Source organism: Elgaria multicarinata, chromosome 17 (genome assembly GCF_023053635.1).
Source record: "Elgaria multicarinata webbii isolate HBS135686 ecotype San Diego chromosome 17, rElgMul1.1.pri, whole genome shotgun sequence".
Lineage (NCBI taxonomy): Eukaryota > Metazoa > Chordata > Lepidosauria > Squamata > Anguidae > Elgaria > Elgaria multicarinata.
Genome location: NC_086187.1, coordinates 18,106,601 through 18,130,035, shown reverse-complemented (window position 1 = coordinate 18,130,035; position 23,435 = coordinate 18,106,601). Strand labels below are relative to the sequence as shown.

General features: G+C 42.6%; 1 protein-coding gene across 1 annotated transcript in view; it reads right to left on the bottom strand.

Moving 5' to 3' along the window:
• Window positions 1–23,435, bottom strand: part of TMC5 (transmembrane channel like 5) — a 36,502-nt gene that overhangs the window by 2,934 nt on the left and 10,133 nt on the right. The window contains exons 3-20 of the mRNA XM_063143509.1: window positions 22,763–22,959; window positions 21,615–21,722; window positions 20,468–20,575; window positions 18,765–18,864; window positions 17,455–17,545; window positions 15,512–15,760; window positions 14,604–14,755; window positions 12,432–12,576; window positions 12,134–12,289; window positions 11,010–11,176; window positions 10,089–10,170; window positions 9,089–9,186; window positions 8,107–8,202; window positions 6,353–6,428; window positions 4,807–4,940; window positions 3,347–3,520; window positions 2,153–2,231; window positions 1,437–1,520 (exon numbers count right to left, since the gene is read on the bottom strand). Of these exons, the coding sequence (XP_062999579.1) occupies window positions 1,437–1,520; window positions 2,153–2,231; window positions 3,347–3,520; window positions 4,807–4,940; window positions 6,353–6,428; window positions 8,107–8,202; window positions 9,089–9,186; window positions 10,089–10,170; window positions 11,010–11,176; window positions 12,134–12,289; window positions 12,432–12,576; window positions 14,604–14,755; window positions 15,512–15,760; window positions 17,455–17,545; window positions 18,765–18,864; window positions 20,468–20,575; window positions 21,615–21,722; window positions 22,763–22,959 (2,296 nt within the window). The remainder of the gene's footprint in view (window positions 1–1,436; window positions 1,521–2,152; window positions 2,232–3,346; window positions 3,521–4,806; window positions 4,941–6,352; window positions 6,429–8,106; window positions 8,203–9,088; window positions 9,187–10,088; window positions 10,171–11,009; window positions 11,177–12,133; window positions 12,290–12,431; window positions 12,577–14,603; window positions 14,756–15,511; window positions 15,761–17,454; window positions 17,546–18,764; window positions 18,865–20,467; window positions 20,576–21,614; window positions 21,723–22,762; window positions 22,960–23,435) is intronic.

The following is a 23,435-nucleotide window of genomic DNA, read 5'->3' as shown; positions in this document are numbered from 1 at the left end:
AAGTCCCATCATATCTGACCATGGACATGCTGGTTGAAGCTGATGGAAGTTGGAGACCATCACCTTGGGGCGGGAGGGACAGGAAGGTGGCAGAAAAGTAGATTCCAAACAAAACCAGAATTCTATAGAATGTTTTTCTGAAGTTTGGGAAAACAAGTCTGGAATTCAGGGTGGGGTGGGGGGTAGCATCTGCAGGAGCATCAATAAGTCCAAAGCAAGCCTTGCTTGCACACAAGGCTTAATACCCAGGGAAGTCACTTAGACCTACATGCATTGTACCCATTTGCAAAGGCAAACACAACTAGCTCCCGGAGGTTTTTTTTTTTTTTTTTTTTTAAGGCTTCCTTACTACAGATGAGCCTTCGCCAACTTGGTGCCCTCCAGAAGTGTTGGACTACAACTCCCATAATTCCCAACCAGCACCAGGCTAGGAAGGCTGGTATAGGTTTTTGTTTGTTTGGCATTATGCAGGTTCGCAAGTCCACCAACTCCATCTGCTGGCAGTCCCAAGAAACAACAATTCAGCATGCTGCATTCTGTACTCTCCCAAATCCAGAGTTGGCAAATTACTGCAGGGGCCAGAGCCAGGACCTGGCAACCTTGGGCAGCAGCCAGGGCCCCAACATCCCGGTAGAGCTCCCTGCTGATGCCTGCCACGCCGCTGAGCCTCGAATTTATTATTATTATTTATTTATATAGCACCATCAATGTACATTTCAAGCCTAGCCTGACCCAGCACCAGGTCGTTGGATCTAGCCACCCTTCTAATCTCCCACAATGCTCTCAGCTGACCATTGCTCTGGAGTATTGTGGGAAAGCAATTAGGTGCATGTCCTTCTCTACAGTGGCCCCAAACTTCTGGGACAAACTCCAGTCAGAGGTCCACCAGGCACCATCCTTGCAGGCTTTCAAGAAGGCCTTAAAAACATTTTATTTTACCATGTCATTGTTTTCATTGCTGTTTTATTGTGAACATGTTTTTATTGTTTTTAATATTTTATTGTCGGAAGCCGCCTTGTGAAGGCCTCTGCCCTGAAAAGTGGCCAAGAAATGCTTTAAATAAATAAATATAAATAATCAAAAGGGTGGCTAAACCATGACATCCTGTCTGACCTGGAGCATGCCTACTGCAGCCAGGTAGCCCTCCAGATGTGTAGGACTGCACCTCTCATCATCCCCAGCCACATCTGGAGGGCACCAGGTTGGGGAAGGCTGGTGTGCAATATATATTTTGGGCTGTAAGGAGAGCAATTTTGCACTGCCAAGTGAAAGAGCATGGAGTCCGCCCTTCCAGTGCCAACACAAAGTAATGTACATTTTCTGAAGGTACGTCTCTGCACTTTGTATTCCCTGGGATGGTAAATGGCCATTTCCCACCCACTCCTGATAACGAATAAAGTAAGATTGTAAAAGATTGTAAAATTCTCAAAACTAACCTCTGACTGCTTTCCCAGATTTTGGAGATTAGATGCCTGAAGTGCACGTAGTTTATTCAGCAGAAACATTTTATCTTTGCCTTCCTACAAATCAAGAAACATTTGACCATTAGAGGATGCGGTGGGAGGTAGGGGAGGAAACATTCTAATTTGCTACTTCCCAGGGCGTCTCTTTTCTCGTTCCTCATAAACTAGGTCATCTTTGCACCAAGCTTTAAGTTACATTAAACTTTTTTTTAAAAGTCTGCTCAAATGGACACTTTTATTTTTAAGGGCTTCTTTAGATTAAGGGGAAATTGCGTTGCCTTACAAGGGCTTTGCTTCCTACTTCTCTTGCACAATTGTAATGGGCTGCATTACACAGGTGAAGAGGGGTGACTACGTGATCTATAATTGAAAAACTTCCCCTCCTCTCAGTGCTCATAGGTTTGAATGGGACAACGCCCTCTAGTGAGTGCTTTGTAATGCAACTTTGGCTGCATCCGCTAGGAAATCCCATGATATTTCAGAAGAATTGGGATAACTGGGGGAATACACAGGAGATATGCCAGGATGCTGGCTTGGGCATGCTGGGAGTTGTGGGGCTGTTTTCTGTCTAAACATGTGTAGGATTATACTGTTAAAACCCATTAGATCTAGTCCTGCAGAAAACAAGTCTTTCCCCTCTTCTGAGTCCAATGTACAAACTTGGGGGTTTCCCTAAATCACATACTTACATTGATAATCTGCTCTCGTAGTAGTTTAACCATTATTTTCCGTCCTTCTATGATTTGCCAGTAGAGGTATGTGATAATCCTAAAGCAGAAATAAAAATAAAAATCGGTTCTTTATTTGTAAGTAAAATACGCCTTATCTTCTTATTAACTGCTCAATTTACAAAAAAGGATATTGTCCCCCTGCCCCAACCAAAGGGCTGAGTGTTCTGGGGGTCGGAGTGGGGGGAATAGTTTCGGTACCAGGAACAATATAAACAGCCAAATCAGATGTCTACCACAAGATGTGGTGATGGCCACCAATTTGGATGGCTTTAAAAGGGGGTTGGATAAATTCCTGGAGAACAAGGCTATCAATAGCTACTAGGCCAAAATGGCTCTGTTCTGCCTCCAGTATCCAAGGCAGCAGTAAGCCAGTTGCTGGGGAACATGGGTGGGAGGGTGCTGTTATGCCATGACCTGTTTTGTTGGTCCCTGGTCAACAGCCACTGTGTGAAGGTCCATCTAGACTGCTGGACTAGATGGACCTTCGGTCTGATCCAGTAGGGCTCTTCTTATGTGATGCGGGAGGCTGGCAAACCGATCATATATGTGAAGGAGCATTTTGGGCCATGTAGCTCTTCTTTCTGCTCAATTCATGAAACCCAAGCTAGAGCATCCACAACAGAAGGCTGTCCATCCTCTGCTTGAAGGCTGCCCATCTTCTGCTAGAGGCAGGGGGTGCGTGCCCATCCACACACTCCCTGCCTCTAGCAAATTGGTTCTGTTGTCAAACTGCTCTTATCATCAAGACATTCCTTGCAATGTTCAACCAAAATCTACTCTCCTGTAATTTAAGCCCTTTAGATCTAATCCTGGCGGCTGGGTTTTTTTCCACTTTAAAGTATCCCCAGGGACTCTAATTCTGAACCGAGCAGCAGTACTGGAGGAGCGTGTTGTTACCCTTCTTACTAGGAATAGCTGGAGAGGGACTGTAACTCACTGGTGGAGTGGTGGAGCATGTTCCTTGCATGAAGTTCCAGGTTCAGTTCCTGGCATTGCCAATTCAAAAAATCAGTTGACTAGGGGCGGGGGCAGGGAGGCTCTGTCGAGCTGCTGCCAGTCAGAATAATCAATACTAGGCACCCAAGGAGTTCATTTTAGAAATGTGTCCCCTTAGCTCTACGTTCCCCATAGTCTTCCTTCCCAGGCACTTACAATACGATGATGGAGAGGATGAAAAAGAAAAGCACGCTTTCAATTAAATTGTGATAAATCCACACGACCCACATGGAGCTGGGGAAACTGGTGAGTATCGCCATCCAGCTGGAAATGGCCTCAAAAATAGCTGATAGCCCTCGGAAAGGACCGCATGCTTCGGAAGGCTTGCGTCTGGGAAAACAAGGAGGTTAAAAAAAGGTGAGAGAATTCTTTAAAATAGGGTTATCTCCCCACCCCCCGCCCCGCCCAGGACTCAGACATCAGTAATATTCATGATGCATTATCATCACCATTCCTGCATTGAGCAGGTGGTTGGCCTAGTTCAGAGATGGAGAGCACGTGGCTTTAGAGATGATAAGCTCCCATCTGGCTTCCCCATTGGTTATGCTGGCCAGGGCTGAAGGGAATTGCAGTCTGACAACATCTGGAGGGCCACATGTTCCCAATCCCTGGACTAGAACCTCAAAGATCCCTCCCATCTCCAGTGAGCCTAAAAAAATGCCAAGGGGAAAATATTTTCATAAAAACCTGTAGGGGGTTTTATTTAAAAAGAGGCATAAGGAGCTACTCCATATAAACACGCCCATCTCACACAGCAACGGCTCTTCATGCTTTCTGGCTCAAATTACATGCAAACTGGAGTCTTGCGATTCTTTCTTCCCCGTCTTCAGCCCAGGGCAGGTTGAGGCCCAAGGTAGATGGTCTGAGTGGGAAAGGGGCGAGTGGGGAAGAGGCTGCCTGAAGCTTTCCCCTCTTGTTAATTTTTCATCTCAGAACCAGCTAAAAGTCTGAAAGAGTTACTGCCATTTGGAGTAAATGGAAACTTGTACAACACCCAGGGAACCATTGAACGAGAGGTGGTTGGGGGGAACAGGGGTGGCTAGAAGGGGGCATGGCCTTCTGGAGAACCGGTGGGTGCGGTCAGATGAGGATCCAAGATGGGCTGGATTTGGCCTGGAGATGAGAAGCCTGAGGGGAGACATGAGAGCACTCTTCAAATACTTGAAAGGTTGTCACACAGAGGAGGGCCAGGATCTCTTCTCAATCGTCCCAGAGGGCAGGACAAGGAATCATGGGCTCAAGTTGCAGGAAGCCAGATTCCGGCTGGACATCAGGAAAAAAATCCTGACTGTTAGAGTGGTATGACAAGGGAACCAATGAACTAGGGAGGCCGTGGGCTCTCCCACACTAGAGGCTTTCAAGAGGCAGTTGAACAGCCATCTATCAGGGATGCTTTAAGGTGGATTCCTGCATTGAGCAGGGAGTTGGACTCGATGGCCTTAGAGGCCCCTTCCGACTCCACTGTCCGATGATTCTATGCCCCACAGGCCTGAGCTAGGTCGTTGTTCTGATCCAGAACAGCTCTTCTTATGTTCTTAAGGGCTCCCCAAAATCTGGAGTTAAACGCTCAGTAAGGCACTAAAGGATGCTGAACAGAGTCAAGGGGTCCTTCGCACCTCCAGACAGTGATAGCAATGACGGAGAGGACTCCAGCGAAGGACGGGAAAAACAGCAGGAAGACAAAGATGGTGTTCATGTGAGAAGCTCTCCACGCCTTTCGGGGCGGCTGACAGTTCATCATCAGGCTGACCTTTAAGCAGACACGATAATGGGACAATGAGCGTTCCGATACGTACAATGAGAACACCACACAATGAGATCTGGGGTTGTACCACACATTCTGCTGAGCACACTTTTAACAAAAAGGTGCTTAGCGCCGTCCATTTTCAGAAAAAGCAACTTTATGGGACTCCATTCCGGTTTGGGGCCACAATGCACTGAAAGGAAGGGTTTACTGATTTGTGGTATTTGTGTGCCATCCCGTAACAAAGTTCTGTGTACCCAACACACACACACACCATTTAAATAGGAAACCAAACCAAACCAAAAAAGCAACATGAATAAAAACAAATAAATCACAACAAAACAAACACACATAGCACCCCAAAATTAAAGAAAGATGTTTAAATCCTTTCTATCCTCAAAACTGCACTCTTCCCCCCCCCCCCCAAGGCTGCTATTTGCACCCAAAGGTGCTGTTTATAATATTAAGCGTCTTCAGGGCAAATAGCAGCCTGGTCGGGGAGGTAATTTTCCAATGGAAACTGCACAGGGAGAAAAAGGTCCAATGTGAATCAGGGCCCTCTGCAGCTTTTTTCTGGGGTGGGGCAGTAGAGAGGCCTGCATTGTAGGGGGGCGTTTAAGCACTTAATATGATGTGTAGTTTAGCTCCAAATTTAATCCAAGTTGATGGCATATACAAATTCACTTTGAGAGCTCCAAAAACTCAGGTCAGACTTGACACAATGCACTGCTATACTACGGAATTTGCTACAAGATAAAGTGATGGCTGAACATTTGGATGGCTTGAAGTTGGGGTTAGGCAAACTCATGGGGGATAAGGCTATCAATGGCTACCCATTATGGTGGCTACATATTGCCTCCACAATCAGAGGTAGCATGCCTCTGTGATTCGGTTGCTGGGGAGGGGTCCGGGAGAGTGCTGTTGTTCTCCTGTGATCATGTTACTTGTGGGCTTCCCACAGGCTGCTGGTTAGCCGGCTGGAAAGAGAATGCTGGACCCAGCATTCCTTTGGTCTGATCCCACACCGTTCTTCTTACGTTCTATTTTGTCCATTTTGCCTGCCTTTTATCCTTACCCTTGCCCCTCACTTGTACCAAAATAACCGCACCAAAAAATAAGCTTGTTTCTGCTAGTGCAGGATCCTCCAAAGCTCTATCAACATGTGTGCTAGAAACCAGGACATCTTACTCACTTCAGCTTCTTAAATAAATACATAAATAAATAGAAATGAAATGTACTCTAGCCACAAGAAGAAAAGCCGTTTGGATCTTTAAGCTTACAGTCCTAAGCAGATAAGCCCTCCCACTGAACTTAATGGGACTTACTTCTGAGTAAACATGCATGGGATTGTAAGACGCTTTAAGGAAGAACAAGGGGGTTTTCAGCACTGCAAGAGGCTTCGCGAAAAGCAAGCATACCTTTTTCACGCAGAATATTATGAAAAATGATATCATCTGAATGGCTGGGAGCAGAGGTGAGAAAAAGATGCCAATCCTGCAAAAGGGAGGATAAGAAGAAATCAACTCAAGTTTTTACTTGCACGATGGTAGGTGCATGGAGAAAGGTAATTAATATTTATTTGGATTTATATCCTGCCTTTCGCATGATTCTCAAGACAGCTTATAACAAATTACAATAATATGCATATAGGCTAAGAAATGGCAACTTGATACATTCTGGTCGTCCTTGATTCCCTAGGCAATGGATAGAGTCAAAGAGCTTGTCTACAAAAACAACTGATTGCACGCTCACGATTGGCCATTGTTGAAAGTTTGCAGGTGCTTTACATGACACCGTCAACCTCCAAAATGTCTCCTGCACCTTCCCCCAGTAATCTCGTTTTTAAAAAGATCAGAGATAATGCATATTTAAAATTATTGCAGGATATAATGTGGCCATTGGATAGTGCTGTTTCATTGCACTTTATGGAGAGGGGAAGTTTTCAATTATAAATCACATGGCTGCCGTTTGTCTCCATCTAAAGAAGCTGTAGTCAATGCGGAAATACTCTAGAAGAAGAAATGGTAAGGGTGCAGGTATTTTCCTTAATACAGAGATGCTCAGAGTGTGCATCATTTCAGCTCTACAGTCCCACGCCAATTGGTGCCAAGTGTACAAATTGTCCAGGGCAGCCGTATATTTGCATGGGTCTGCTGTCTTGGTTTGTTAGACTAAGATGGAGCCCCTGCTCACCTGCATTATCTTTACCCTTCCCTTTTCCTCTTCCCACCCCCCAGGTGCACCCAGCTTCAGGACTTCTAATGCTGTTTTTAACCTATAACGGTGCTGGTTTTAACCTATAAAGCCCTACATGGCTTGGGACCGCAATACCTGATGGAATGCCTCTCCCGACGTAAACCTTCCAGTACACTGCGCTCAACATCCTTCTCCGAGTGCCTATTCTAAGGGAAGCTCGGAGGATGGCAACAAAGGAGAGGGCCTTTTCAGTGGTGGCCCCCCGACTGTGGAATGATCTCCCTGATGAGGCTCACCTGGCGCCAACATTGTTATCTTTCAGGCATCAGGTCAAGACTTTTCTCTTCTCCCAGGCATTTAACGGCATTGAACAACGCTAAGTTTTTTAGTGGACCCCAGAACGGTTGTTTTAAATGGATGCTGCTGTTTTTATACTGTTGTTTTTATGTCTCTGATGGTTTTTAAATTTTGTATACTTTAAATATTTACTGTTTTTAGCTTTTGGGAATTGCCCAGAGAGCTTTGGCTGTGGGGCGGTATATAAATGCAATAAATAAATAAACGCTGTTTCCTACCAGATCTGAACCAGAAAACTGCATTTAATTTTAAATTTGTACTGCTTATTTGATATATTGAATGGTGGTTATTTCGTAAGCCACCTTGTGAGGATTTGTATCCTTAAAAGACAGAATATAAATTACATTGAGGGAGCTAGTGAATGTTGGGAGCTGTAGGACATTTTTCTGGCTAAACATGCATAGGATTGCGCCCTAAATAAATTAGTGTCTGTTTACAAACCAGGACATATCAGATACCATACAGTGTCTGATTTATATCAGACATTAATAAGTTTCATTTATAGTGTTATCAGTTTCACTGTGGTTTCTGTCAACTCAAACAGGATATTTCAGAACTTTTCTGGTGTAACTTAAGAAAATTAACACGAAGATCCCTGAACAGAATTATTTCCACTCACCATGCCAAAGTCTGAGCATAGATCAAATCCAAAACATTTCGAGCAATGTTGAATTCTGGCACACCCAGTTTTTTGCAGCATGTGGTTCCGAAGATTCTGAAAAAGGCACAAATTCATTTTGAATCACAAAAAATTGCAACAGTCTGTCAGGATATACTATATGCCCAGGTTGAAGAAGTAGCCAAGCGTGCTACCTCCCAGCTCCGCTTGGTGAGAAGCTGAGACTTTGCAAACATCGTCCATACATTCACAACTTCAAAGCTAGACTGCTGCAACGCACTTTTATGTAGGGCTGCCCTTGAAGACAGTTTGGAGGCTTCAGATGGTGCAAAATCACATTGTACCACTACTCCAATGACTGCACAAGCCCTCCGTTGCTTTCTGAGCACAACTCAAAGGGTTAGTTGTGGTGTTTGCAAAAATTTTGATCAAACAAACAAAGGGCGGTTATATCTCTGAAACAGATAAAAGGCAGATCAGGATCTACTGATAGATCTCTGGGTGATCTGCTATAGATTGTCAAGGATTTTTGACTCCAAATTGTCCAGCAATAGCAACAACTAAAAACCCTCTCCCTGTAAATTAGGGAGCTTTACCTGCTGCCAATGTCATGCCATTTGGTGTTTATTCCAGATTATCTGTGATGTATTTTAAAATGGAATGCGGGTGGATGACAGGAGACCTCCTGTTTGTTCACTGCGTCGTTAAATTGACCCAAAAACTTCCGTTGAGTGGCCAGAAATAAACATGCTATAAATAGCTTGTTTAGAGAAGCTCTCATTCTAAGCGTATGCCTTTTGCATATTGCCCTGCTTGGAAGATCTTGGGATTCTAGTAAGAAACAAACTAGATATATAAAACAAGCTTGAAGAATGCCTAGCTTTGAACTCAACTAGATCAGAATTCCCAGTTCCCCTTTGTAACGCAAAAATGTATGAGGCACAAAAGTGCTGTGTGGACCAAACGCAAAGCGGACACGGACCTTCGTAGGAATTCTCCGAAGAACGAACCCAGTAAGCAACAGATGAAGTCGGCCACAAGCAGCCTATAGATATCTTGGCCAACCAGGGTTTCCCAGCACTGGGGTAAAATAGGGTAAAATAAGCAGTTAGAAAAATATAGGGCGGGACCCTAAGAAACCAAAACGTTCAGGAAAAAACACAAGCCAAAGATGCCCAGCTTAAGGAAGTACGCTGCCATTTGGCATAGGTTGCATGGCAAATATGGAAGCCGAACCAATCTTCCTAGGAGACTGTACGTAATGCTGGTTCCAGGCTCTGGAGGGCTCTTGCACAAGGCACCCTCAGTGGAACTCTAGCGCTCACCCCTTGGGCCAGTCCGCACAACTGTCCAGAGGGACAGAGCAAACCAAGTAACTGCTTGCGTATTTGGAGGAGGAATTTAAACTGCTTGCATATTAGGTGAGGCCACCACTACCTCCAGGTAAGCATGTCTAAGGACAAATGGCTGCAGTAATGGAGACCATTCAGCGGAAATGGCAGGTGAGGGCCTGCTAAAGGTACAGGCAGGGTAAGCATCAGTCTCCATGGGCTCCAGCAGTCACCTGAGTATGTCAGGTACCGCCGCTGGGACTGAACAACCATCTTCCTAGTTCTGGTGTATTTCAGCATATTCTTTAGCCATGATCACATCCCCTGGTTCCTCTCCCTCTACGGCTCAGGCCAGTCAGAGGTAAGCCTGCCCCTTGGATTGTACTATTTCAGACTGTTCCCATGAGAGACAAAAACTTCCCCCATAGATAGAAAACTAGGAGGGAGACAGCTAGGCTAGAACCCTTCTCCTGCACATGCTGGTTTTCTATGTGCAGGGATTCTTTCTGTGCAGAAGCACATTCGAGCCCACACCTGGAGTCCAACACAGATTTACCACCCTGGCTGCTATTTGTGAGAACTAGGTGTGAGGGTCTCTTGCTTTCCTCTATTAAGACTTTCAGATATACAGAAGGAAAGTTAGAAGCTAACCTCTATCTTTGGCTCCAGAGGCACTATGTTAAGCCAGTAGTAGCATAGGACCCCTATGATCGATATTTTCAGAATGATATTCCTGCAAAACGGGAGTAGCAGCCATCAGAATTCAGCAGGACAAGAAGGGGGCACAAGCATTTGTTAAAAAATCTGCTGTAAAAGCCTGGAAATTGGGAATGTCACCTCTATTCATGCAAAGAGAAGACATTATTTTATCCGCCCCTCCATGACAATATAACTGGGACCCCCCTGCTGTCTCATAGGGATGGGTGAATCTGTCAAGTTCATTCTCAGCCAGGTTGGATTTCTGCATTCAATGTTATTTTCCATTTCCACACTGATTTGTGCACAGGTTTTAAAAAAAACCAATCTCTAAGAACTTTTGTGCAGTTTTTGGGGTGCATCTTTTCAAAGACACGGATTATTTGTTTTTTGTATGGTTTTCCAAATGTGTGTGTTTTCTCCCATAGGCTAAAGCAGTTCTGTGCACACTTTTCCGTAATATGTGGATTTTTTTTTCTTGATATACACAGTCAAACTTGAGCTCAGCATTTAGGAAAACGTGGATTTTGGAGCACAACTTGTGTTCCATTTTTATTTATTATTATTTTGCTTTGGTTCGTGGAGCGCGAATTAGATATGTTCATATCAACATGAGAACCGAACAAAATTCTCACCCATTCCTATGGCCATGCCACCCTCTGACCCCATTATCAGTTCTATATCCCACCTTTCTGGCATCAGGGAATTCAAGCCCAGGGATAGAGATTCCTAAGCGGTCCCCCATCCAGATCCTGACCAGACCCAGCTTTAGATTTTGCCTCATGCACTTTCAAGACAACGCCAGGGGTCTTGTTACCAAACCCTGAACCGAAAACAGGAGAGGGGAAGGAAAAAGAAAAAGAGGACGGGGCATACCTGACAATAGCAGTGTAGATCTGGTGCCTGGTATAAGTGAATTTTTCCACAAGGCCAAACAACGTGTACAAGAATGGCACGACGTGGTTGAGGAGGCTCACCACGACCGGCAGGATCAGCGTGGCGGCTTCGCTTTCCAGCTCCGTTTTATCCCTCTGGAGAATTAACTTTAGGGTGGGGGCAGAAGGAGACCCAACATCCATATGAACATCTTGAGAACATTTTCAATTCTTTTCCTATTCAGAGTGGTTTTGTGCTTCGGCGCTCAGATTCCCCATCTCGGCTTTGTATTTAAGTTGTTGGACAAGTTACTTTTCTTTTAGTCTCGACAGTTATGACTGCCCATGTCTATCATGGTAGTTATTGTATGAATGGACAAACCCCACCCACCCCCATGGCAGCTATTTTGTGAACCAAGAAGAAGAACCAAGAGAAGCATCATGATGGAGACCCTAGCGGGAGACCAAACTGCTCTGAAACAGCTCACTCTCTAATTTTGCAGTCTATTCTCAGATCCATAGGATGGATGTTATTAATATTTAGAGACATGAAGAAATAAAATCACTGGACCTTACTGTCATGTCTATCCCTACTGCCCCTGTTTTGGGAGAAGATGTTTCAGGTAACCAATCAGAATCAGATTCAGAACTAGAAGACGCAGCGCCAGACACCAGCCAGCCTGTACCAGTGGCGGAGGAAGCTCTCACGGGCGATTCCCCAGCTGGGAGTCAGCCCTCATCAGAGCTTATCTCCTCAAGGCCAAATCCTACACACTCAGTGAGAAGTGAGGTTTCTCCTGGAGATGAACGTCCCGACAAGCTAGCTGATGCTAGGGTCTGCTGGAAGCTGAAACACACGGCGTGGAAGGAAGATGTGAGAAAGAACCTGCCTCCACACCAGGCGCTCTGAAGTTACAGGCGTTTGGGAAGTGGCTTCCTATTCTTCTTGAACGGACAATTGTCTTGCTTAGTTTGCATAGTTTTGCTTAGGGGGATGTTTCCAAGAGGTTAGACTCAGGTAGAAGAGACATTTGTTGCTTAATAAAAGCTTTGTAGATTACTTAGCAAGCCTCGTCATTTGCCTCCCATCGAAAGCAAGAGTGTTCTGAGAAACAAGACACTTACCTCTAAATTCACATGGGAAAAGAAGTAAACGCCAGCACATGAAGCAACTGCTGTTCCCAATGCAACAACCCAAGCCACTGTGTGAATAGTGATGCGAGAAATTCTCTGACTTAGAGAAAGCTTGAGAGATTCAGTACTCATTTCAGATAGGGTCTCCTGGAATCAAAACATTTGCTAAATTAATAACTCAGGGTTTAAACAGCATCACTCATGGAATCTGGCCACTGCTCTTGTGATTAAAAAATAAATAAATAAGCTGCCATGATTACACAGCTTTCATTTGAGCTCCGTTACGTACCTTTATTTGAGTACTGAGGTTCTTCTGCTTCAGCTTCACAGCTTTCTCATTGTTTATGTTGAAGTCCCAGATGCACAGAAGTTTGGCCGCATTTCCAGAGCACATCTGAGGGTTCACAAAACTGTTGCGGAAGGATTTCGCCATGCTATAGCGGCAATGAAACCCGCAAGAGCGGTTGTACGGAAGTGTTCGGTGGAGGGGGAGAGAAAAGATTAAAGGAACAATAATGATATCTATAATATACGTGGCAACTACTAAAAATGCAGTTTGGTAATGCAACCCAGTGCAATCCTATAACAACTGTACTCAGAAATAGGGACTTACTCCCGTGTAAATGGGCCTGGCCTATAATTAGGAGAACTTGTGGCCCTCTAGGCAGAAAATCTACAAGCAGCTGTCTCCCTCCCTGGCAGTAAAAATACAATAGGGACTAGCAACTTGTTTCCTTTTATGACACTCAAGATCAGCTGCCTCATTCTAATGACAGAACAGCCCTGAGCTTTGTTACACCAACACTCAAGAAATATTGTCCAGTTCTGTTTAAACCTATTCCGTGTCTGCTTTCCTCCTTCCACTCTTACCTGTAAGCTTTGCCATAACTGCGTATTCTCACAATTTCACTTCCTATCCCATTAAAACTGGAATATTTCCCAATTAATAATAATTCTTTCTTACCCGCCTCTCCCTTTGGATCGAGGCGGGGGAACAACATTAGTACAACAATACAATATAAATCAAATACATAAAATTAATTAAAAGAACCAATACAATATTAAAATAACAATCACAGCATCTTAAAATTCATCTGGGTAGGCCTGCCGGAAGAGACTAGTCTTTATGGCTGTCTTAAATTCTGAGAGAGCTTTTAAGATGACGAATCTCCTCCAGCAGGCCATTCCACAGTCTGGGGGTGACAGAAGAAAAGGTCCTCTGGGTAACAGTTGTCAGCCTAGTTGTCATGTCTAACCCTACTGCCCCTGTTTTGGGAGAAGATGTTTGAGGTAATAAATCAGAATCAGATTCAGAACTAGAAGATGCAGCACCAGACACCAGCCAGCCTGTACCACTGGGGGAGGAAGCTCTCACGGGTGATTCCCCAGCTGCGAGTCAGCCCTCACCAGAGCTTATATCCTCAAGGCCAAATCCTACACAATCAGGGGGAAGTGAGGTTTCTTCCGGAGGTGAGCATCCAGACAAGCTAGCTGATGCTAGGGTCCACCGGAAGCTGAAATGCACAGCGCGGAAGGAAGGCATGAGAAAGTTGGTTAGATTATGCCAGAACCTGCCTTCGCACCAGGTGCTCTGAAGTTACCGGCATTTGAGAAGTGGCTTCTTATTCTTCTTGAACGGACAATTGTCTTGCTTAGTTTGCATAATTTTGCCTAGGGGGACGTTTCCAAGAGGTTAGACTAGGCTGACCATATGAAAAGGAGTACAGGACAGGGCTCCTGTTTCTTTAACAGTTGCATAGAAAAGGGAATTTCAGCAGGTGTCATTTATATATATGGGGAACCTAGTGAAACTCCCTCTTCATCACAACAGATAAAGGTGCAGGAGCTATACTAGAGCGACCAGATTGAAAAGAGGGCAGGGCACCTGCAGCTTTAACTGGTGTGATGAAGAGGAAATTTCACCAGGTTCCCCATATATACAAATGACACCTGCTGAAATTCCCTTTTCAATACAACTTTTAAAGATACAGGAGCCTTGTCCTCCTTTTCTTATGGTCACCCTAGGTTAGACTCTTTTCAGGTAGAAGAGATGTTTGTTGCTTAACAAAAGTTTTGTGGATTACTTAGCAAGCCTCATCATTTGCCTCCCTTCGAAAGCAGGACTGTTTTGAGAAACACGACACTAGTTTTGACTGACTGAAGTAAGTTCTTCCCAGAGGATCGGAGTTGTAGAATGTATTGTACGAGAGAAGGTGATCCCGCAGGTAACCTGGACCCAAACCATGTAGTGTTTTAAAGGTAATGACCATTTAGCATGCCAAATGTTTAATTTCTGACCTCAGACACGAGATGCCATTATACCAACCTTAAAAACAAGTAATCCAAGATTATTTGGCGTTTTTAAAAATAACATTCTAAAGGTTGATCTCCCCAGCTCAACTCTTTCATCTTAACAAAACATATTCAAATTGAAATAAAACGAGTTTAAAAATAACTGTACCTGTAGAGTAAGCTTAAGAAGCAGATAATGAAATAAATCCCGATGGTGAAAATATAGGCCAGCTGCATGTAGTAAGGGGAGAGGCTGTCGTTTTTCGTTACTGTAGAGTTGGTATAAAAACCATAGTAGAGCACAGTGTCTTGAAAATAACCCTGAAACAACAAAAGGAAGATATAGCTATCACACAGGGTGCAAGCAATTAACAAAAGCTTGCTGTTATTAGTGCTGAAAAGTCTGGTGTGAATTACAGCAGAGATGCCTTATACAGAGAAAGCGTGGCAACGCAGCATTTAGTATTAGAGGCAATAAACTCAGACTACTGCCAGTTTAGAAGTTCAAATCAACTTACTTTATTAGTGCTTTTATACACATTGCCTGAGAAGGCTATCTAACACTGTTTAATTACAAGCACCCCCTATAGCCGAGTGTAAGTGAGTGAAGGCATGAGATATGGTTACTTGCTTCCTTCAGGGGGAGGCCGCATGGTGCTCGTTATGGCAGAATAAGAAAGAAGAGGAAGAGGAGGGAGAAGGAAAAAGGAACTGGAAGTTGCAGGAGAGCAAGAGGGATGAACAAGATAAGCGGCTGTTGATGCAACACGTTCTCTTTCGCCCCCTACTGTTTGGAAGTATGCGGAGTTGTTCCTTTTATCCAACATTTAAGACCTGTAGCTTAAAACCTCCCACCTAGAAGAGTGTGCTCTGTTTTGTGACTGATTTCCCCCTGTCCTTTGCTAAACATCTGGTCACATCCAGATGTAGTCCCCCCCCATCCTTCCATCGTCTTTGGTGGGATTCTCAATGTGGCATCTGCAGGCAGCTCCAATAGCGCCCACTGTAGTACAATGAAAAACAAACCTAGCTCTGCCCGTTTTTAGTTTTGATGTTAAAAAAACGCACAATACTTACGGCTCCCGTTAAAAACTCCAGCCCTGTAAATGAAAGGTGATTTCGTTTGGCTTCTATGAGTTGAGGGATTGCAAGAAAACTGAAGTTCACCAGGAATGAGAAAGTGTTAAACATCAGAAGCCAGGTCAGAAATACAAAGTAGGAACAGACGCCGGTCCCAAATTTGCCGCCAATGACTTTTAGAGTCTTCTCCCAAATTTTGAAAAGCTGAAAGCTATCCAACAAGCTATTTTTAAACTGCCGAAAAGACTAGAAAAGGAAGACAAAAAAACCAACAAAAAAAACACATGAGCCTTTAGTGAACATGCCACCCAGTTTTTATATTTTGTTACTTAAATAAATGAAATACATAGGCTACAATCCTACACACATTTCCCTGGGAGAAAACCTTATGAACATCATGGAAGTTATGTTTGATTAGATATACATAGGATTGTGCAGATAGTGCAAATAATACTGTGTTGTTCATTATAGCTGTAAAATTCTTTGCTTATCTCGGGTGTATTTATTTTCACTGGATTCCTGGTCACTCCCATAAATGTACATCAACGTAACACATAATAAATAGTGCTTTGCGTTCAGTCCTTTATAGTGTTTCCTTAAAAGGCAGTAATAGGTGGATTTCACTCCTGAGTAGTTTACCTTTATTTTATTTTATTTTATTTTAAAAGTCCATCTTTAGGCGAGGCCATCTTTATCATGGTTGTTCACCCACAGAAGTTTGCGGGCCCTTTTCATGATGTCATCAACCTCTGGTGCCTCTTTCATCATTTTTTAGGTTTCTTCTGCCATTTTAAAAATTGTCGAAAATGCAGTAACACCCACCCCCCACCTGCCAAAAAGTGCCATCAAAGAGGTGGTGTAATTCAAGAATCTGCCCTGCCAGTAGGCAGAATCATAGAATAGCAGAGTTGGAAGGGGCCTACAAGGCCATCGAGTCCAATGAGGCAGCTGCCTCAGGTAAGTGATTTTGGCTGTCATGAAATGGCAGCAAATAGTTATTAAAGTATTATTGTTGTTGTTGTTGTTGCATTTTTACTGCCAGGGAAGTGACGCATGTGTCACTTCTGGAATTTTCTGCCTCAGGTGCCAAAATAACTTGTCCGGCCTTGTGTAGTATCCACTTTGACCTGGGGTGGGGGAGAGGGGTGGGCAGAGGTCATGCCATTTGCTGCTCCAGCCAATAAAATGTCTTGGACCGACCCTCGTGAAAGGAAACCATGGCTGTTACAATTAGTTTAGACTACTGTAATGCACTCTATGTGATGCTGCCCTTGTGCCAGGTTCAGAAACTGCAGCTATTGCAGAATGCAAGGTATACAGCTGATTTAAACACATACACACACAAACTGCATTGGCTGCTTATTCGCTGCTAAACCGTGTTAATTGTTCTGTCATTAACATACAAAGACCTAAGCTACTTGGGACCAGAATACCTAGCAGATATATTTCCTTATATACAGCTGACTTTGTCACCATGAGACCATCTTGAAAGTGAGGCCTTCTCTGTAGTGGCCCCCACCCTCTGGAACTCCTTTCCCTGTGCAGTTCTGGAGGCAGAAAAAGTAGTGAGGTTTAAATGCCTCCTGAAAACATACCTGTTCAGGCAAGCTTTCCCTGGCTTGTTAATTAATGATCATGATGCTGCTCCATTTGATTGTTTTCTATTTTTATTGTTTTGATTGTTTCTGTTGTTTATCTTTGTTTGTTGCAATTGCAATGGTTTATAAAATGCAATTGCAACGAAGATAAATAACAGGAACAATCAAAGCAACAAAAATGGAATAATGTTAATTTTACTTTGCTATGTAAACCACTTACAGCTTTTGTTATATCAAGCAATACATAAATATTGTTTAATAAAGAAATAATAATATATTACCACTTCTTAAAACATCCCCACTGAATGCTTCTTTCTCAGCGAAGGTATGCGCCACACTTACCAAAGCTGTGTTGTAGAAGCACTGGGTGCAACAGTTAATTTGAGCATCACGGCTGTGGGAATTCTTTGTTCTTTCCATAAGAGCATTATTCCTGTTGAGTAGAAGATGGTAACAGTTAGTCCGTAAAAACTTTTTAAAAGTTTGACTTGTTTTAAACAAGGATGCTGCATATCCAAAACGGCATATTTTTTTTCTTTTTGTGGGGGCACGTTCAGGGTTTCCATTATATTTCCAAAAGTTTCCAATCTCCAAAGTCCTAGCCGCTGTCCCGTCTCATCCTGTTTCATTCAGGACACGGAATAACGGGCTCAAGTTAAAGGAAGCCAGATTCCAGCTGGACATCAGGAAAAACTTCCTGACTGTTAGAGCAGTGCGACGGTGGAATCAGTTACCTAGGGAGGTTGTGGGCTCTCCCACACTAGAGGCATTCAAGAGGCAGCTGGACAACCATCGGTCAGGGATGCTTTAGGGTGGATTCCTGCATTGAGCAGGGGGTTGGACTAGATGGCCTTGTAGGCCCCTTCCAACTCTGCTATTCTATGATTCTATGAGAATGGCATATTAAACTGACAGAGTCAAGAACACGGGGAGAAAAGCACCCAAATCAGGTGAAAAAAGACAGAAGAGAATTCTCAGGATGCTGAACTTTTTATTTGTAGGTTGAAGAGCCCGATGCGTTTTGGCCTGTATCTTTTCAAGGCCTTCTTCAGGGGACTTAAAATCCATACAGTAAAAAAAGATACAAGCCAAAATGCATCGGGTTCTTCAACCTACAAATAAAAAGTTCAGCATCCTGAGAATTTGCTTCTCCCTTTTTAAAAATCATATTAAACTGACAAACGCATGTGTGCTAATTTTTTATTTAGATATTACACACATTTATACTGCTCTTCATAAAAAAAAATATGATTCCAGGGCAATTGTTATAGTAAATACATATACATAAAAACACAAATAACAGTAAAAAATAATAATAGGACCAGCAGATAAAAGAACAATCAACAGTATTTCTAAAGGAACTTAAAATTAAGTGTGTTTCAGACATAATGCAAATGCTGCAACCGGGCATGTGCAGAGTGTTTCCTTGGGGCATGACAGATCTTATTTTGTATATGAATTAAAGTTACAGATACTTTCTTTTTTTCTAAATGGGCAGTTAAACAAAGACATCAGTAAGGACTGACTAGCTAGATGCAACAATTAAATAAACAGATACGCTTACATTTAAAGATAATGTATTTTTTAAAAAATTAAGTTATTGGCTTCCAAGCCACTCAACAACCATCAGACTACAAACATTTTCCTGTTACCTGATCTCTCGTTTTTCACTCATGGGTTTTGGAATCATCTGAATAGCTTTAATTCTTTCATTGGTGGACATGGTTGCAAGATCACTGATTAATTTTTCTTCTGCAGTAAAGAAATAATTTTAAAAACTCAAGTAGTAGCATGAAATACAAAATCATTATCTAGCATTTCCAGGTAAAGAATACAACTGGGGGGAAATATACAACTGGAGTGGAAGAGAAAGGAACATATATAGTATTATTTATTTATTAAAACATTTATAGCCCACCCTATATCACAAGGGTCTCAGGGCAGCGTACAAATAAAATCATTCAAACAATAAATATACACAGCTAAAAACAAATTAAACCATTAATAAGCTAACACCAATATAGAACGTAAAAACAGTAAAACTAATCAAAACAATTAAAACTATGTACAGGCTTAGTGAATTTAGCCATTAAAAGCTTTGTTAAAAAGCCATGTCTTAACTTGGCGCTGAAATGAAATCAGTGTCCGTGCCAGTTGGGCCTCCAAGGGGAGGGCATTCCACAGCCGGGGTGCCACAACAGAGAAGGCCCTCTCCTGCATCCCACCACAGCATATGTCTTGTGTTGGTGGGACACGGAGGAGGGCTCCTCCAACAGATCTCAAATCTCGGGCAGGCATATGTAGGGAGAGGCGCTCCCTCAAGTATCGAGGTCCCAAGCCGTTTAGGGCTTTAAATGTCATTACCAAGACCTTGAATTCTGACCAGAAGCATATAAGCAGCCAGTGCAATTCCTTTAAGACCAGTGTTATATGGTACCTGTGAGATGTACCAGTTAGCAATCTAGCTGCATTTTGCACTAGTTGCAACTTCCGAGTCATCTTGAAGGGCAGCCCCACGTAGAGTACATTGCAGTAATCTAATTGGGAAGTTACCAGTGCATGCACTACACAGCAGTAACAGGAAGCTGTACAGGAGACAATGGGTAGAGCCATTGAAATCCACTCATGTACCTCAGGGGTCCTTCTCTGTGAGCCCCTGACAAAGGAACTGAGGCAGGTGGCTACCAGGAGGAGGGCCTTCTCTGCTGTGGCACCCTGGCTGTGGAATGAGCTCCCTAAGGAGGTTCACTTGGCACCTACACTATATTCTTTTAGACGCCAGGTGAAGGAAGACCTTTTCATTCTCTCAGCATTTTAACTGTCTATAAATTAATTTTAACTTGGCTGTTTTAAATTTGTATTTTAAATTTGTATTTCTGCACTTCTGCAGATTTTATCCTGGTTGTGCTTTTATATTGTATTTTATATCATGGTTTTATACTGTTGTTTTATACTTTGAATGGTTTTAATTTTTGTGAACCACCCAGAGAGCTTCGGCTATTGGGCGGTATAGAAATGCAATAAATAAATAATAAATCAATAAATCAATGGGGCTTATATCATGAATAATGAAAGTCCCAACTGATTTTAATTGTTTAATTCTTAAGTATGCCTAAATCTGTGTCCAACCCCTTATTCTATTACTAAATTATAACGACAATGATGCCAAGTCTCTAAAATTCCTTCCGTGAGAGATTACATTTATTATATTTTTATACCACTCTGTAGCTGAAGCTTTCTGAGTAGTTTACAGAGATGTGACAGGGAAGAGAGAGAAAACAATAAATAAATAAATAAATAAATAAATAAATAAAAAGCAAAACATCTTAACCAAAAGGAGAATAGAATACTTTACCTTCTTTTTTCCTCTCCTCATTATATCCTGGGTCTAATCGAAGTTGACTGGAAGGTGTCATGAAGACCATATCAACATCTTGCTTGTTATGTCTCTGGATGAAGTTAACTGAAGAATTAACAAATGCTCCTTTTAATAATCTTACAGTGCAATCCTGTGCATATGTACTCAGACCTAAGTCCCGCTGTGGTCAATGGGTTTTACTCTCAGCTAAGTGGGGATAGGGTTGCAGTTTAAAAAGTGAATAAATATATAGATGAGCTAAATGGGTCTCTTTATTCACAGCCAGCCAACTGAGTGAATTACACCTTACCTCCCCCAATGCAGGCTTCTACACTATTATATTGAACAGTGAAAGCCTAGCTGGGATGATTAGAGCTAATGCAATATATGCTCCAACGTTTCATGGAGGAAAATAGATTTTCCTGTTAAGTGAAACAATAATGAATGAACAAGCCAGGCGATTGAACCATATCTAAGAGGTCTAAACGTCATGCCCAAAGAATTTTTGAAATGTGAGCTTCAAAATGTACCAGGAAAGTAATGTTGACTTTTACATACAGTAATATGCAGTATTTAATTATGAACTTATACTGTATTTTCGTACAGCACTTAGAAATGCTAAGGCAAACGATTCAAAAATATCGTTAAATAAATACGGTTCCCTAAAACCAAGAACTCTCATTTAATTTTGCATTTGAATTTCATAAAGTGATACTTTTCATGGCCATGCAATCGGTTACTCCCAAAATGCTACAGATGAGATCCAAAGAGCTACTTGAAGCACGCAGATGCACTGGGACGTGCCCAATGAAATTAATTTATTTATTTTTCTTTGAGCAACCCTATTGCAAACTGCTTTTGGAGACATTTCAAGATCTGGAAACTGAGATCTTCCATTATGGATCATCCCATGATCAACAGCGCGTTGTCAAGTAGCAGCACATAACAGGGCCTTCTCAGTGGTGGCACCCACCCTGTGGAGCGCTCTCCCATATGTGGTCTGAGAGGTGGAAACCATGGGATTCTTCTAAGATGTTTTCATCCGGATCACTGTGAAGCCTGTTCCACTGAATAGGGAGTGTTTTTTAGACCAAAACTTATATTTCAATAGTGACATTAGGTATTGTTTCCCCAACAACCTTACCTCCATCACCCACGTCAGAAGGTCTGCGTGCATAATGATCATTCAAAGCATTCCCAGCAGTAGGCAGTGTCTGTGCAAATTCCGGTTCATACTCAAATGAAGGATTAACTGTTGAAGGTAAAAGAAGAGTACAGAACTAACTCACGTCCCTTCCTGTAATCGATACATACAGAAAATGAACCTTTTGCCTTCCCATACTAGTATTCTATAGACAGGGGATTTTATATTTATTTATTTTGCATGGAATAGAGTTTAACTGAATGACCTGTAATATTAATGTAAAATCAAGATTTTTTTAAAAATGTGTTGATTCCTGCACTAATGTTGTTCCCCGCCTTGATCCAAAGGGAGAGGCGGGTAAGAAATAAATTATTATTAATTATTAATTATTAATGCTTGGCTTGGCTTGGCTTGGCTTGGCTTGGAATTTAGAACAGTGCTCGTAAAAGTATACATCATCTAACATAAAACAGTCAGGCCATAGCTAGACCTAAGGTTTATCCCAGGATTGTCCTGGGGTCAAACCTGTTCATCTAAGTGCCACACAGGGCATCCAGTGCTCAGGCAGGGACGAACCCAGGATGATCCTGGGATGAACCTTAGGCCTAGCTATGGCCTCAGTCAACTGTCCAGTATCCAAAAGAATCCTTAACACAAATATACTTAATATGACCAAGAAAATAAAAACATTGGGCCCATCTACACCAAGCAGGATATTCCACTATGAAAGTGGTATATAAAAAGCAGGAGCCACACGACTGCTTTATAGTGGTACTGAAGTGCACTGACAACTGTTGGGGCCCATGACACATCTACACCAAGCAGGATATTACACTATGAAAGTGGTATGAAAGCAGTATATGGTCTGTGTCATGGGGCCCAACAGTTGTCAGTGCACTTCAATACCTCTATACACCAGTAGTGTGGCTCCTGCCTTTTATATACTGCTTTCATAGCACTTTCATAGTGGAATATCCTGCTTGGTGTAGATGAGCCCTAGGCCCCAAACTATACACAAGAGGAGAATCCAACTAAAGTTAAGTTTGCAGAACTGCGGTTGTGCAAATGTCATAAGTTTGCGGAATGACACCATTGGATTTTATATATACGATCTCCTTTATTCCAATTCATAGCATGCAATTACATACTATGTGCATTTCCGTATGGGCTTGAATTGGGCATGTCGAATGCAAAATCTCTCGGGCTGTATTCGGCGTCAGACTGTACTCGCATTGAGTGCATAGGTAACAGCAGCGACGGATTCTGCCCTCGTCTTCCTTCCACATTGTAATCTTCGTAGGAATCGTAAGGGTTATGATGGAAAAACGTGCTTTGAGACGGCCTTCTGTGTGGGGAAAGACAACGGTTACCAAGAAAGAAACAAAATATTTTGTATTTGTATTTTTAACTTGTTGGTTGTTTTTATGATGGTTTTAATTTTTGTGAACCGCCCAGAGAGCTTCGGCTATTGGGCGGTATAAAAATGTAATAAATAAAATAAATAAATAAATAAATAAATAAATAAAATAGAAACAGCCATTTGAAATGCCTGAGCTTAAAAGAAATCAGGAAAGGTTTTATAACTTATTTTGAATATGCATGACAGAAATAGATGTTGATGTCCTGGAATACAGGTGGAATTCACCACTCTACTGACCATGGAGCCACCGAACTCCACTGGGTCAGACTACTGATCCATCTAGCTCAGTTTCCACCTACACTCTTCTCTCCAGGGTTTCAGACAGAAGCCCTAGCTGGAGACACGGTGTGTGTGTGTGTGTGTGTGTGTGTGTGTGTGTGTGTGAACTTGGAACCTTCTGC